Source organism: Acanthochromis polyacanthus, chromosome 15, assembly GCF_021347895.1.
Source record: "Acanthochromis polyacanthus isolate Apoly-LR-REF ecotype Palm Island chromosome 15, KAUST_Apoly_ChrSc, whole genome shotgun sequence".
NCBI classification, from domain to species: domain Eukaryota; kingdom Metazoa; phylum Chordata; class Actinopteri; family Pomacentridae; genus Acanthochromis; species Acanthochromis polyacanthus.
In genome coordinates, this window is record NC_067127.1 from 38885585 (window position 1) to 38899139 (window position 13555).

At 39.4% G+C, this 13555-nt stretch overlaps 1 protein-coding gene across 1 annotated transcript in view; it reads left to right on the forward strand.

Moving 5' to 3' along the window:
* Positions 1–10490: 10490 nt before the first annotated feature.
* Positions 10491–13555, forward strand: part of LOC110972149 (acetylcholine receptor subunit alpha) — a 32310-nt gene continuing 29245 nt past the window's right edge. The window contains exon 1 of the mRNA XM_051959911.1: positions 10491–10758. Coding sequence (XP_051815871.1) covers positions 10704–10758 — 55 coding nt within the window. The 5' untranslated portion in view covers positions 10491–10703. The remainder of the gene's footprint in view (positions 10759–13555) is intronic.

The window sequence follows — 13555 nt, forward strand, 5'->3', positions numbered from 1 at the left end:
ATGGTCCCAGTGATCCAAAATCTGTCTAAAACGACTCAATATTTGCCCAGAATATCCAAATATTTTTCCAAAATGAATCAAAAAATTTTAAAAATTACTCAGACTTTGTTCAAAATTAGTTTAAAAGAAATGTGAATCCTGCAGACGTGAACATGATAATAATGATGTAATAATATTTAAAATGACAACAGATTGACCAGAATAACCTAAAATGTGTGTGAAGTGACAAAAGATAACAATAATAATAATAATAATAATGCTCAGAGCCTGGTCCAGCATCTTAAGCTGGATTTGTTTTGACACTAAATAATCCTTTTCTGACATGATTCTGGATCCTGAATCTCCATTTTCTATTTGCTCCTCCTTTAATAAACACGCTTAATGTTTGTCTCCATCATTTCATCACATTTAATGTTTGTCTCCATCGTTTTATATCCTTCAGACGTTTGTCCTGTTTTCTTTAAGCTAGCAGAAGATGAGATTATTATTATGTATTTCTCTGATCCTCAGTCGTTTCCTCTGCTCTCTGAACACTCTTTTGAGGAAACACATTTCAGTCCATTTGTATATTTGGACACTGGCTGTTTAATGGAACATGTTCCGGTTCTAGTTCTATAACGGACATAAAGTTCAGACTCTCAGCTTTCATTTGGTTCAAATGGATGAAGGCTTATTAGTTCGATGTAGCCGCAAGGGGACACAAGCCAGTGTCTTATTGTTCCGGTCCTAAGCCCGGATAAATACAGAGGGTTGTGGCAGGAAGGGCATCCGACGTAAAACTTTGGCCAAATCAAACACGTGAATCAAATGTATGACTTCCATACCAGATCGGTCGAGGCCCGGGTTAACAACGACCGCCATCGGTGCTGTCGACCTACAGGGTGCCGGTGGATAATGGACGACTGTTGGTCGAAGAAGGAGAGGAGGAAGGTGTGTTCGTAGGAAGAGAGAGAAGAAGAACACCAAGAGTCTAGGACTGAGAGTAGGGACTTTGAATGTTGGAACTATGACAGGAAAAGGTAGAGAGCTGGTTGGCATGATGCAGAGGAGGAAGGTGGACATACTGTGTGTCCAGGAGACCAGGTGGAAAGGTAGTAAAGCTAGAAGTTTAGGAGCAGGATTCAAGTTGTTCTATCATGGTGTAGATAGGAAGAGAAATGGAGTAGGAGTTATCTTGAAGGAGGAGTTTGTTAGGAATGTCCTGGAGGTAAAAAGAGTGTCAGATCGAGTGATGAGCCTGAAGCTAGAAATCAAAGGTGTGATGTTCAATGTTGTTAGTGGGTATGCTCCACAGGTAGGATGTGAGCTGGAGGAGAAGCAGAAATTCTGGTTGGACCTTGATGAAGTGATGCAGAGCATCCCTAGAAGTGAGAGAGTTGTCATTGGTGCAGACTTCAATGGACATGTTGGTGCAGGAAACAGAGATGATGAGGAGGTCGTGGGCAGGTTTGGTATCCAGGAGAGGAACGCAGAAGGACAGATGGTGGTTGACTTTGCAAAAAGGATGGAAATGGCTGAAGTGAATACTTTCTTCCAGAAGAGGCAGGAACATAGGGTGACCTATAAGAGTGGAGGGAGGAGCACACAGGTTGACTACATCTTGTGTAGACGGTGTAATCTGAAGGAGATCAGTGACTGCAAAGTAGTGGTAGGTGAGAGTGTAGCCAGACAGCATGGGATGGTGGTGTGTAGGATGCCCCAGGTGGTGAAGAAGATGAAGAGGGCAAAGGCAGAGCAGAGGACCAAATGGTGGAAGCTGAAAAAGGAAGAGTGTTGTATGACTTTCAGGAAAGAGTTGAGACAGGCTTTGGATGGTCAGGAGGTGCTTCCAGATGACTGGACAACTACAGCAAATGTGATCAGGGAGACAAGTCGGAGAGTACTTGGTGTGTCATCTGGAAGGAAAGGAGATAAGGAGACTTGGTGGTGGAATGAGGAGGTGCAGGAGTGGATCCAGAGAAAGAAGTTAGCTAAGAAGAAGTGGGACACTGAGAGGACTCAAGAGAGTAGACAGGAGTACAGGGAGATGCAGCGTAAGGTGAAAGTAGAGGTGGCAAAGGCCAAACAAGGGGCTTACGATGACTTGTATGCTAGGTTGGACAGTAAGGAGGGAGAGACTGACCTGTACAGGTTGGCAAGGCAGAGAGACAGAGATGGGAAGGACGTGCAGCAGGTTAGGGTGATCAAGGATAAGGATGGAAGTGTGTTGACAGGTGCCAATAGTGTGATGGGAAGATGGAAAGAGTGCTTTGAAGAGTTGATGAATGAGGAAAATGAGAGCGAATGAAGAGTAGAAGAGGTGACTGTTGTGGACCAGGAAGTAGCAAAGATTACTAAGGATGAAGTGAGGAGGGCATTGAAGAAGATGAAGAGTGGAAAGGCACTTGGTCCTGATGATATACCTGTGGAGGTATGGAAGTGTTTCGGAGAGGTAGCAGTAGAGTTTCTGACTGGGTTGTTCAACAGGATCTTAAGATAGTGAGAAGATGCCCGAGGAATGGAGGAGAAGTGTGCTGGTGCCCATCTTTAAGAACAAGGGAGATGTGCAGAGTTGTGGCAACTACAGAGGAATAAAGCTGATGAGCCACACGATGAAGCTATGGGAAAGAGTAGTTGAAGCTAGACTAAGGGCAGAGGTGAACATCTGTGAGCAGCAGTATGGTTTCATGCCAAGAAAGAGTACAACAGATGCAATATTTGCTTTGAGGATGTTGATAGAGAAGTACAGAGAAGGTCAGAAGGAGCTGCATTGTGTCTTTGTAGATCTGGAGAAAGCTTCTGACAGGGTGCCCAGAGAGGAACTGTGGTTTTGTATGAGGAAGTCTGGAGTGGCAGAGAAGTATGTTAGAGTGGTGCAGGACATGTATGAGGACTGTAAGACAGTGGTGAGGTGTGCTGTAGGAGTAACAGAGGAGTTCAAGGTGGAGGTGGGAGTACATCAGGGATCAGCTCTGAGCCCCTTCTTGTTTGCTATGGTGATGGACAGGATGACAGACGAGGTCAGACAGGAGTCTCCATGGACTATGATGTTTGCAGATGACATTGTGATCTGTAGTGAGAGCAGGGAACAGGTGGAGGAGAAGCTAGAGGCGTGGAGGTTTGCCCTGGAAAGGAGAGGAATGAAGGTTAGCCGCAGCAAGACGGAGTATCTGTGTGTGAATGAGAGGGACCCAAGTGGAAGAGTGAGGTTACAGGGAGAAGAGATCAAGAAGGTGGAGGATTTTAAGTACTTAGGGTCAACAGTCCAGAGCAATGGAGAGTGTGGAAAAGAGGTGAAGAAGCGTGTACAGGCAGGCTGGAACGGCTGGAGAAAAGTGTCAGGTGTGATGTGTGATAGAAGAGTTTCAGCTAAAATGAAAGGAAAGGTTTACAAAACTGTGGTGAGACCAGCCATGTTGTTTGGTCTGGAGACAGTGTCCCTGAGGAAAAGACAGGAGGCAGAGCTGGAGGTAGCAGAACTGAAGATGCTGAGGTTCTCTTTGGGAGTGACCAGGATGGATAGGATCAGGAATGAGTACATCAGAGGGACAGCACATGTTAGAGGCTTTGGAGATAAAGTCAGAGAGGCCAGACTGAGATGGTTCAGACATGTCCAGAGGAGAGAGAGTGAATATATTGGTAGAAGGATGCTGAGTTTCCCACTGCCAGGCAGGAGGCCTAGAGGAAGACCAAAGAGGAGGTTTATGGATGTGATTAAAGAGGACATGAAGGTAGTTGGTGTGAGAGAAGAGGATGCAGCAGACAGGGTTAGATGGAGGCAATTGATTCGCTGTGGTGACCCCTGAAGGGAAAAGCTGAAAGGAAAAGAAGAAGAAGAAGAAGAAGGATGAAGGTTTATTAGTTTCAGCTCCATAACATGAGCCTCCCGATTTTAAAAGAGACCAAAAGAAATTGAACGATTGACTCAAAGGACATTTCATGGGCAGGTGTGGGAGGTTCCTTCATTATCATTTAAAGAAAAACGAGACAAAAAATGACAAAAATAAGACATTACAAGACAAAAAACACTATAAATGAGAAACAAAATGACACAAAATGACAAAAATGAGACAAAAATTGGCAAAAATGAGACACAAAATGACAGAAATGAGACAAAATGACAAAAACAAGACAAAATGACACAAAATGATAAAACAACACTACAAACGAGACACACAAAATATGTTTGCAAAATATGAGTCTCTTTTTGTTCTTTCTGTGTCTCTTTTTAGACATTTCTGTCTCTTTTGGGTGTTTTTTTTGTCTATTCATAGTTGTTTTGTGTTTATTTTTGTTTGTTGTGCGTTTATTTCCTGTCATTTTGTGTCAATCTTTACTATTATGTGTCTTTTTTGGTCTGAATCTTAAAAGTCTTCATCCTGTTTTGCCTGCTGTAGTATTTTATTCTATTTTATTGTGTTTCAATAACTAGTTTTAAACATTTTACTCTCATTGTGTTGCTGTCTGCAGCACTGATGTTGTCTTAAATGTGTTTTATTGATGAATTCTACTTTAAATGTGGCTGTTGGCTGATCATTTCCTTCTTTTTATAGTTCTGTGATTTTCTTAAAGAAGAATAAATGCAGTCGTCCCCTCAGGTGAGACGAGTCCCAGCGTATTTCTCTTAATTAGCCTGGATTCCTGATTCTCATCCTATATTTACGGTGTTTTGTCCTTGTGATGGAGCAGATGTCTTTTAATTCACCTACATTTCCTGTTTGGTTCCCAGGTGGACCAAATCCAGTTCGGTCTCTTTGTTCTGGAGGTTCTTATTTGTGGAATAAAGATCAAAACATGCAGGATTTATAAATACTCCATTTTATTTCAACCTTTGCATCTATTTTCTGACATTTTAGTCAATCTTTGGTCATCTTGTGCTCCTTTTTTTGATCATTTTATCTTCATTTGTGGTCATTTTTGCCTCTTTTCTGTCAGTTTTTCTGTCTGTTTTTGTTCTTTTTGAGTCTCTTTTTGATCATTTTATCTTTGTGTTTTCTTTTTTGTTGTTGCCTGTTTTCTGTCTGTTTTCCTGTTTGTTTTTGGTCTTTTGAGTCTCTTTTTGGTCATTTTCTGTTTATTCATTGTTGTTTGTGCTTCCTTTGGCTGTTTTACTCTATTTTCTGACGTTTTGAGTCCTGTTTTGGTCATTTTTTCTTCCTTTTTAGACATTTTTGTCTTTTGGGTGTTTTCTGTCTGTTGTGTTCATTTTTGGTCTCATTTTAGTCATTTTTAGTTGTTTTGCCTCTATCTTTTGTATTTTATGGTATTCATTTTGGTCATTTTCTTTCTCTTCTGTAGTGTTTTTTTGTTACATTTTTTGTGTTTTTTGTGTGTTTTTCTGTCAGTTTTTCTTCATTTTAAATCTCTTTTTGGTCACTTTGTCCCTGTTTATGGCTGCTTTGTGGGGCTGGGTTTTTTTTTTCTTTTTGGCTGCTTGCATGTATTTTCTGTCATTTTGAGTCTTGTTTTGGTCATTTTTTCTTCCTTTTTAGACATTTGTGTCTCTTTTTCTGTGTTTTTCTGTCTACTTTTGTTCATTTTGAGTCTTGTTGTGGTCATTGTGCCTTCCTTTTTAGACCTTTTTCTGTTTTTGGTCATTTTATCATAATTTTCAGACATTTTCTGTTTCTTTTGTTCATTTTGAGTCTCTTTTTGGTCATTTTGTGTCTATTCGTGATCACTTTATCTTTACTGTTGGTGATTCTTTTTCGTTGTTTTGCCTCTATCTTTTGTCATTTTTGTCAGTCTTTGATGATTTTATTTTTCATTTTGATCATTTTATGTTTCTTTTGGAGTGTTTGTGTTCATTTTTGTTCTTTCTGAGTCATCTTTTTGTCTATTCATGGCCATGTTACGGCTTTTTGGTCATTTTATCTTCCTTTAAAGGCATTTTTGTCTCTTTTTGTGTGTTTTTTTGTCTACTTTTGTTCATTTTGAGTCTGGTTTTGGTCATTTTTTATGTCTATTCATGACTGAGCCCCTAAAGCTGTGTTATCTTTTTTTAAAAATCATCAGAATGAAACTATTTATCGACCAGAATCTATAAAACACAAACTTCTACTGCAGCTGCATGGGAGGCATTCAGGGAACATCTGGAAATTACAGCATCTACTCATAAGCAAATACTCATCCAGTGAGGATTTCAGGTCCTATTTTATTCATATTTGTAATCTTGGAGATGCTCTAATCAGATGAAGACGATAAACTGCTAATGAAACCCTAAAAACAGCTTCTTAGGAATTCACTTCATTACAGAAATCTGCTCTAAAATATCTGAAAATAAACCGTCTTAAACATTATTCTGGATTCTTCACAGCTGCTCCAGAACAGAGGATTCATGATACATTTAATTTCACTGCTGTCTTTTTTTTTTTAGATCACTTTGTGCCTCTTTTTGCTCATTTAGTGTTTGTTTTTGGTTGTATTATGACTCTTTTTAGTCATTTTAAGTCCCTTTTTGTAATTTTATGCCACTTTTTGGTAAGTTTGTGTCTCTTTATGATCATTTTGTGTCATTTTGTACCTAAATTGTAAATCTTTACCATCGACTCCTGTTATCTACAGATGAACTAATCTCACCTCTTCCTCCAATAACTGAAATGTTTATTTAAGTTTTAGTCTGAAAGGAGAAACTGAGATGTTATTAAAGCAACGAGTCGACAGACGGCGTCTGTGGAGACCAGATTATTTCCACTACAGGAGATTATTAGTAGAACTTTAGGTCTGAATGAAGGGAAGTGATGAAACCTAAGATGTGGTGTTTCTGTTTTATTCGCATCTCCAGGTGTTTTCTTTGACAGATGTCCTTCAGAATTTAGTCTCAGTTTCTTCATATGGAGGGAAAAGAAGCAGAAGCAGATCACAGTAAACAACAGAAGTAGAGAATCTGTAATATCTGCTCCTACTCGTGTTTCTACTGGATTTTTATATCTGTACTTACTCTAGATATGAATCTCTCAGTCTTTTGCTGCCATCTAGTGTCTGCAGCAGCTCAAACCCTCCGTCTGTCTGATTTAGATCAACATTTACAGATGAGAGCTGAAAGACTCAACACTGATCAGGACAAAGTACTAAAGTGTAATTTAATAAAAACACAACATTCAGCATAAAATCATGAGTATTTCTGTCCTACTAATGATTACTGATGAGCATCCATCCACGTAAAAACAGCTAAGTAACTGATGACACGTCAGGATGATAAACATGAGCGTTTGTGTAACTTTTGGAGCGTTTTCAGTCTGTTTTTATGTCTCTGTCATTTTACATCCCTTCTTGATCAGTTTGTGTCCCTTTCTGATAATTTTATGTCTCTTTTTGGTCAGAAAGTGTCTCTTATTGGTCATTTTATGTCTCTTTGTGGTCACTTTATGTCTGTTTGTGATCATTTCGTGTCTCTTTTTCTCATTTTAAGCCTCTTTGTGGGCGTTTTATGCCTCTTTTGGTCAATTTATTTCTCTTTTTGGTCATTTTTTGTCTGTTTGTCGTTTTATATCAATTTTTGATGAGTTTGCGTCCCTTTCTGATAACTGTATGTCTCTTTTTGGTCAGTTTGTGTCTCTTTTTGTCCTTTCTGGCCTGTTCTTTGTACATGTTTCTGTGTCTTTGGGGTGTTTTCTGTCTATTTGTATTCATTCTGAGTCTCTTTTTGGTTAATTTGTGTCCATTCACGGTTGTTTTGTTTGTTTTTCGTTGTTTTGCAACTACTTTCTTCTCAGCTTTAGTTTCTTTCTGGTCATTTTATATAGCTTTTTAGACATTGTATGTCTCATGGGTTATTTTTGTCAATTTTTGTCATTTTGTATCAATCTATTGGTCAATTGATCTTTCTTTGAGCTCATTTTGTGTGTATTTTAGATTCATTTGTGTCTCTTTACAGACATTTTGTGTCTCTTTTTGGAGTGTTTTCAGTTTATTTTTGGTCATTTTCAATCTGGTCTTGATCATTTTTGCTTCCTTTTTGGTCAGTTTGTCATTTTATGTCTCTTTTTGGTCAGCTTGTCTATGTTTGGTCAGTTTGTGTCTCTTCATAATCATTTTGCATCTCTTTTTAAATACTTTTAGGGTATTTTCAGTCTGTTTCTGGTCATTTTGAATCTCATCTTGGTCATTTTTGCTTCCTTTTTGGCCAGTTTGTGTTAATTGTTGGTCATTTTATTGGTCAGCTTATGTCTCTTTTTGGTCATTTTGTCTATTTTTAGTCAGCTTGTGTTTCTTTTTAGTCAGTGCGTGTCTCTTCATGATCATTTTGTGTCTCATTTTAGATATTTTGTGTCTCTTTTGGGTGTTTTCTGTCTAATTTTGGTCATTTTGAGTCTCGTCTTACTCATTTAATGTTCCTTTTTGGTCATTTTATATATATTTTTGGTTCATTTGTGACTCTTCTTCATCATTTTGTGTCTCTTGGGTTGTCTTCTGTCTATTTTGTTCATTTTGAGTCTCGTCTTGGTCACTTTAAACCTTTGTTGTCTTTTCCAGATTTATGGCCGCTCAATGTTCAGGCTGCAGGGTGTGTGCACGTTTCTGTGCACATCTGTGTGCGTGTTTGAGTGCACATGCATGCATGCGTGTGTGTGTAGCAGGGCAGCAGCATGTGGACATTCCTTCCATTCCTGCAGATCTCAGCTGTCCTGCCGTCTGTCTGTCTGTCTGAGTGTTTCTGCCGGACGAACGAAGAAGCAAAAAGATTTCTGCATGTTTTAACGTGATAGTCAAAAATAAACCAAATGCAGCTCCCACAGTTCAACAGATTAGCAAAAAAATATTAAGAACAGATGTACAAAGTCATTTTTCTGAACAGTCTGTTTCCACTTCCCATCAGCCCAGAGTTCGACAGACAGCATTTACCTCCCACCTCTCTTAGCATCTGTTCAGTTAAATCAGGAGAATTAAACTCATCTTAGTCCAGGTTCCACATCCGGTCCAGTTTGATCTCCAGTAAAACCAGTAAAACCACAGCATAATAACCTCTAAATAACACAACTCCTAATGGTTCCTTTGTTTTAGTGCAGAAATGTTCACATTTAAGGAATTATCTTTTTACTAAACATCATCAACAACCTGAAATTTATACGGAAACATAAGTTCAGTTTCATCAACAATCAGCCTCAGTTTATCATTTCCACATTACAACTTCCAGATCACAGAGTGTCGACAAAGGAACACAACATTTAGTCATCTGGAACTGAACCACAGAGGATTTACTGGAGGATCACAACCACAAAAGTTAGACAAAAAAAGACAAAAAACAACAAAAACAAAACAACATATTACAAAACTGAGACACAAAATGACAAAAAATGAGACAAACGAATAGAAACAAAATATAAAATGGACAAAAGCTAGACAAAAAAGTTACAAAGCAAAATGGACAGAAAGGAGACAAAAAATAAAAGCGAGACACAAAACAACAAAGAAGTCAACAACAATAAACAACAAAAGCAAAGCAAAAAGGAAACACAAAATGACAAAAGCATGAGACAAACAACTAAAGTCAGATAAAAAAAACAACAAAAGCAAAGCGAGAAATAAAAGGAACAATCCATCCATCCATCCATTCTCTATACGCCGCTTTATCCTCACTAGGGTCATGGGGGGTGCTGGAGTCTATCCCAGGTGACTCTGGTGAAGGCAGGGGACACCCTGGACAGGTCACCAGTCTGTCACAGGGCACAAAAGGAAGAATGAAAATGGAAATGGAGAGGCAGCTCCACATCATCAGTTACCATGGAAACCTAGCAAATTGAAACAGACAAAGTGTGGTTGGTTTGTGTCACTTTGTGGTTGGTTTGTGTCTATTTGTGATTGGTTTGTGTCTCTTTGTGGTGGTTTTGTGTCACTTTGTGGTTGGTTTGTGTCTATTTGTGATTGGTTTGTGTCTCTTTGTGGTTGTTTTGTGTCTCTTTGTGGTGCTTTTGTGTCCTTTGCCTTTTCTTCTGTCCTTTTGTGATGTAAATTCACAGAAACTTTGGCCGACATCTTATTACAATAAAATCATCCATTAATTTAGAATCTTAAAGAGACAATGAACTGAAGGAATTAAAAAGATATGTCAGTGTATTTAGGGTCAGAATTAAACTGCAGATGTCTGTGATGACAAACATTTGATTTATTTACTCTTTTTTTAGTTTCAGGCTGATGAAGGTTTTTAAATCCATCCATCGAATATCGACTGAAGAGAAACCAAATATCCACATGGATGAAAAAGACCGCGGTGTTGACTTCACACACATACACATACACACACACACACACACACACACACACACACACACACACACACACACACACACACACACACACGTCTTCACCCTCAAACATGGCTGTTTCAAAGTGAGGACCGGCCAAAATATCCTCACTTTGTAAAAATGTCCTCACTTTGATAGTTAAATGCAGACAATGGTACTCACCATGTCGCAAGAAGTAACAACAAGAACACACACACACACACACACACACACACACAAACTCCCAGCTGTCTGCTGATGGGGGAGGAGGAGAAACTGGAGCTCAGAGTTCACATTCAGCCTGATCCTCCTTCCAGTCAGTCAGTTTACTGCAGCTCAGACCTGACAGCTAGTTTACCTCTACCAGTTAATAGTTAGTTAAACTCTACCAGCTCAGACCTGATAACTGGTTTCACTCTACCAGTTCTGACCCGCTAACTAACTAGTTACTCGTACGGTACCAGACCTGATGCTGTAGGTTTCTGGGCTGCTGCTGGAAATATGAACCTTCCTACAGTCCAGATCCTGCTGCTGTGGATCCTCTCTGCTGGTACTGGTGAGTTTACCTCTGACTGGTTGGTTTGGTGACTGGTTGGTTTAGTGACTAGTTGGTTTGGAGACTAGTTGGTTTGATGACTGGTTGGTTTAGTGACTAGTTGGTTTGATGACTGGTTGGTTTGAAGACTGGTTGGTTTGGTGACTGACTGGTTTGGAGACTAGTTGGTTTGATGACTGGTTGGTTTGATGACTGGTTGGTTTGAAGACTGGTTGGTTTGACGACTGGTTGGTTTAGTGACTGGTTGGTTTGATGACTGGTTGGTTTGGTGACTGACTGGTTTGGAGACTAGTTGGTTTGGTGACTGATTGGTTTGGTGACTGGTTGGTTTGGTGATTGGTTGGTTGTGTAAATACTGTTTGTGCAAAAAGCCTCTTTCTGTTTATGTTTAACGATGTGTTTGCATTTAATTTATCTAAAAAGATCGAATGTATGTGATAAATATTAAAGAATTTAGGTAGAAAAAAGTAAAATTTTTGGGAATTAATTATAATACAACAGTAAAGAATCAATACCAAAATGTATTTAAGTATTTTTATAAGTATTCCTTTACAAATACTATTACTAGATACTCAAGGGCTTTAAGTTATTGCTGGATTGATATAACTTGGAAAATCCAAACTGAATCTCCATGTAATCTCCTGTCTCCATGTTAGGAGATACAGGAGAGTCAGTTGTCATTGTGCGAATTGAATCACGTTTACCTCCCGGTACAGTTTGGTACGACCAATCATAGCACGGGAGGCGGGAGTTAATGCTGCGTCATCTTCAGCGCCTGGATTACCCATAAAGATGATGCCGGAGGAGGAGGAGGAGGAGGGCCAAAGCAAATCTTTTTGTGGTCTCTTGGTGTTTTGGATGGCGTTAGTTGTTGCCTCTTTTCACTTGACGTTTCCGACAATGAGGAGGCAGTGGATGGCTCGTTACTTTCGGCTTCTTGACATTGTTTGTACAGAGGAAAATCCCGTTCCAAACGTGTGGGTAAATTTAAGCAACTTTTACACATACGCACCGACTTGGTTTGGCTCCGATTCAAAGTTATTCCTAACACCGCTAATCGTTCAGAAGGAGTCTTTTGTTGCGTAGCCTTTTCAAAAATAAGTGTTGTACTTGAGAGTACCCCATGTATTCGCAGATTTTTGTGACAAAAACAGCAGTAATCATTCACCGCGACGCTTTCTCGGCTGCATCCCATTGTTGTTTGGACTACATGGACTTCAAGGTTGATTTGTTTGTGCGTCACATCCGTGTTACACTGATTGGTTCTTTCTCGTTCAAGCTGCATTCGTTAGCCCCTCCTTTTTGAAATCGTCTCGTATCATCACAATGCCAGACTGCCTTTATTTGTATTTATATTAATACATAAATAAAGTCAGTCTGGATTTTCCAGGCAAGGATTGATAAAGTTAAAATAAAATATTTTGAAGTGCATTTCATGGAGTCAACATAAAGAAGATTATAAACAGCATAAAAGTCAAATATTCAGTAAAATTCAGACCGGTGTCAATAAAACCAACCGTTCTAAATCGCTGTTGTTAAAAAACAACAAAAAACTGTAAAATCTGGTTTTAACCATGTTTTGTCCCTCATCTAAAGACTAAGATTAGATTTCATCTTATAGAGAAAACAAACGGACCAATCACAGAGCTTCATCATCCATGGTTCAGACCTGATCAGGGATTCACAGTATCTACATAAAGTCATTTCTACAAGAGTGTGAACAGTATTTAAAGACAGGAGGAGGATTTTAACACAGATTCACATCAGATTCATGGTCCTGCAGAAGGAACTGAAGGAACAGCTTCACACTGTTCAGATGTTTAGATATTTAGACATTCAGATCCTCAGAGATCTTCAGATATTCCTCCTGTTGTTCTCCATGCAGCTCTCTAGTTAATGACAGCTTGTCAGCATTTGTCCTTCAGGTAAAAACAGCAGCTCAGCATGGTTTAGATTCCTGTCTGTGTTCATATTTAAGGAAGTTACTGCAGCCACATCCTGCTCATTTATATTTACCAGGAGGAACTTCAAGGACGCTTGTAACTGGAGCAGCTCCAGCAGGACCTGCTTCATCTGCTCTGGAATAATAAGCGAACATCGACTATCTTTACTTCACTTTATTAGAACAAATATTTTTCTTCTTTGTACAGTTGTAGAAAAAAAGTCAAACTCTGTTCAGTATAAAAGTCTCTAAAGTCTCCAAACCATCTTAAGTTGCACAATCAGTAATACTGAAATGTGTCAGTGCATATTTCTAATCAGTGCATTTTAGTTTTTTGTGAACTGTAGCGTCACATCATCAGTCATTGGTCAGCTGCAGTTTTTGAGACAGTCTGAGTCATTTAAGATATTTACTGAAACTGAATCGGGCTGCACAGTGGAGTAGTGGTTAGCACACTAGCCTTACAGTGAGAAGATCCCTGGTTCGTATCCCGGCTTTCCGCTGATCTTTCTGCATGGAGTCTGCATGTTCTCCCTGTGCATGCGTGGGTTTTCTCCGGGTAGTCCGGCTTCCTCCCACAGTCCAAAAACATGCTGAGGTTAATTGGTTACTCTAAAGTGTCCGTAGGTGTGAATGTGAGTGTGATTGTGTGTCTGTATATGTAGCCCTGTGACAGACTGGTGACCTGTCCAGGGTGTCCCCTGCCTTCACCCGAGTCAGCTGGGATAGACTCCAGAAACTGAATCACAAGGTGACACCATTTCTCTAGATAATACACATTTCAGCTGTCATAGACCAGCTGTAGTTCCTGCTTGTTCCACCAGGTGGAGCCTCTTCCTGTTTAATCCTGTAAAG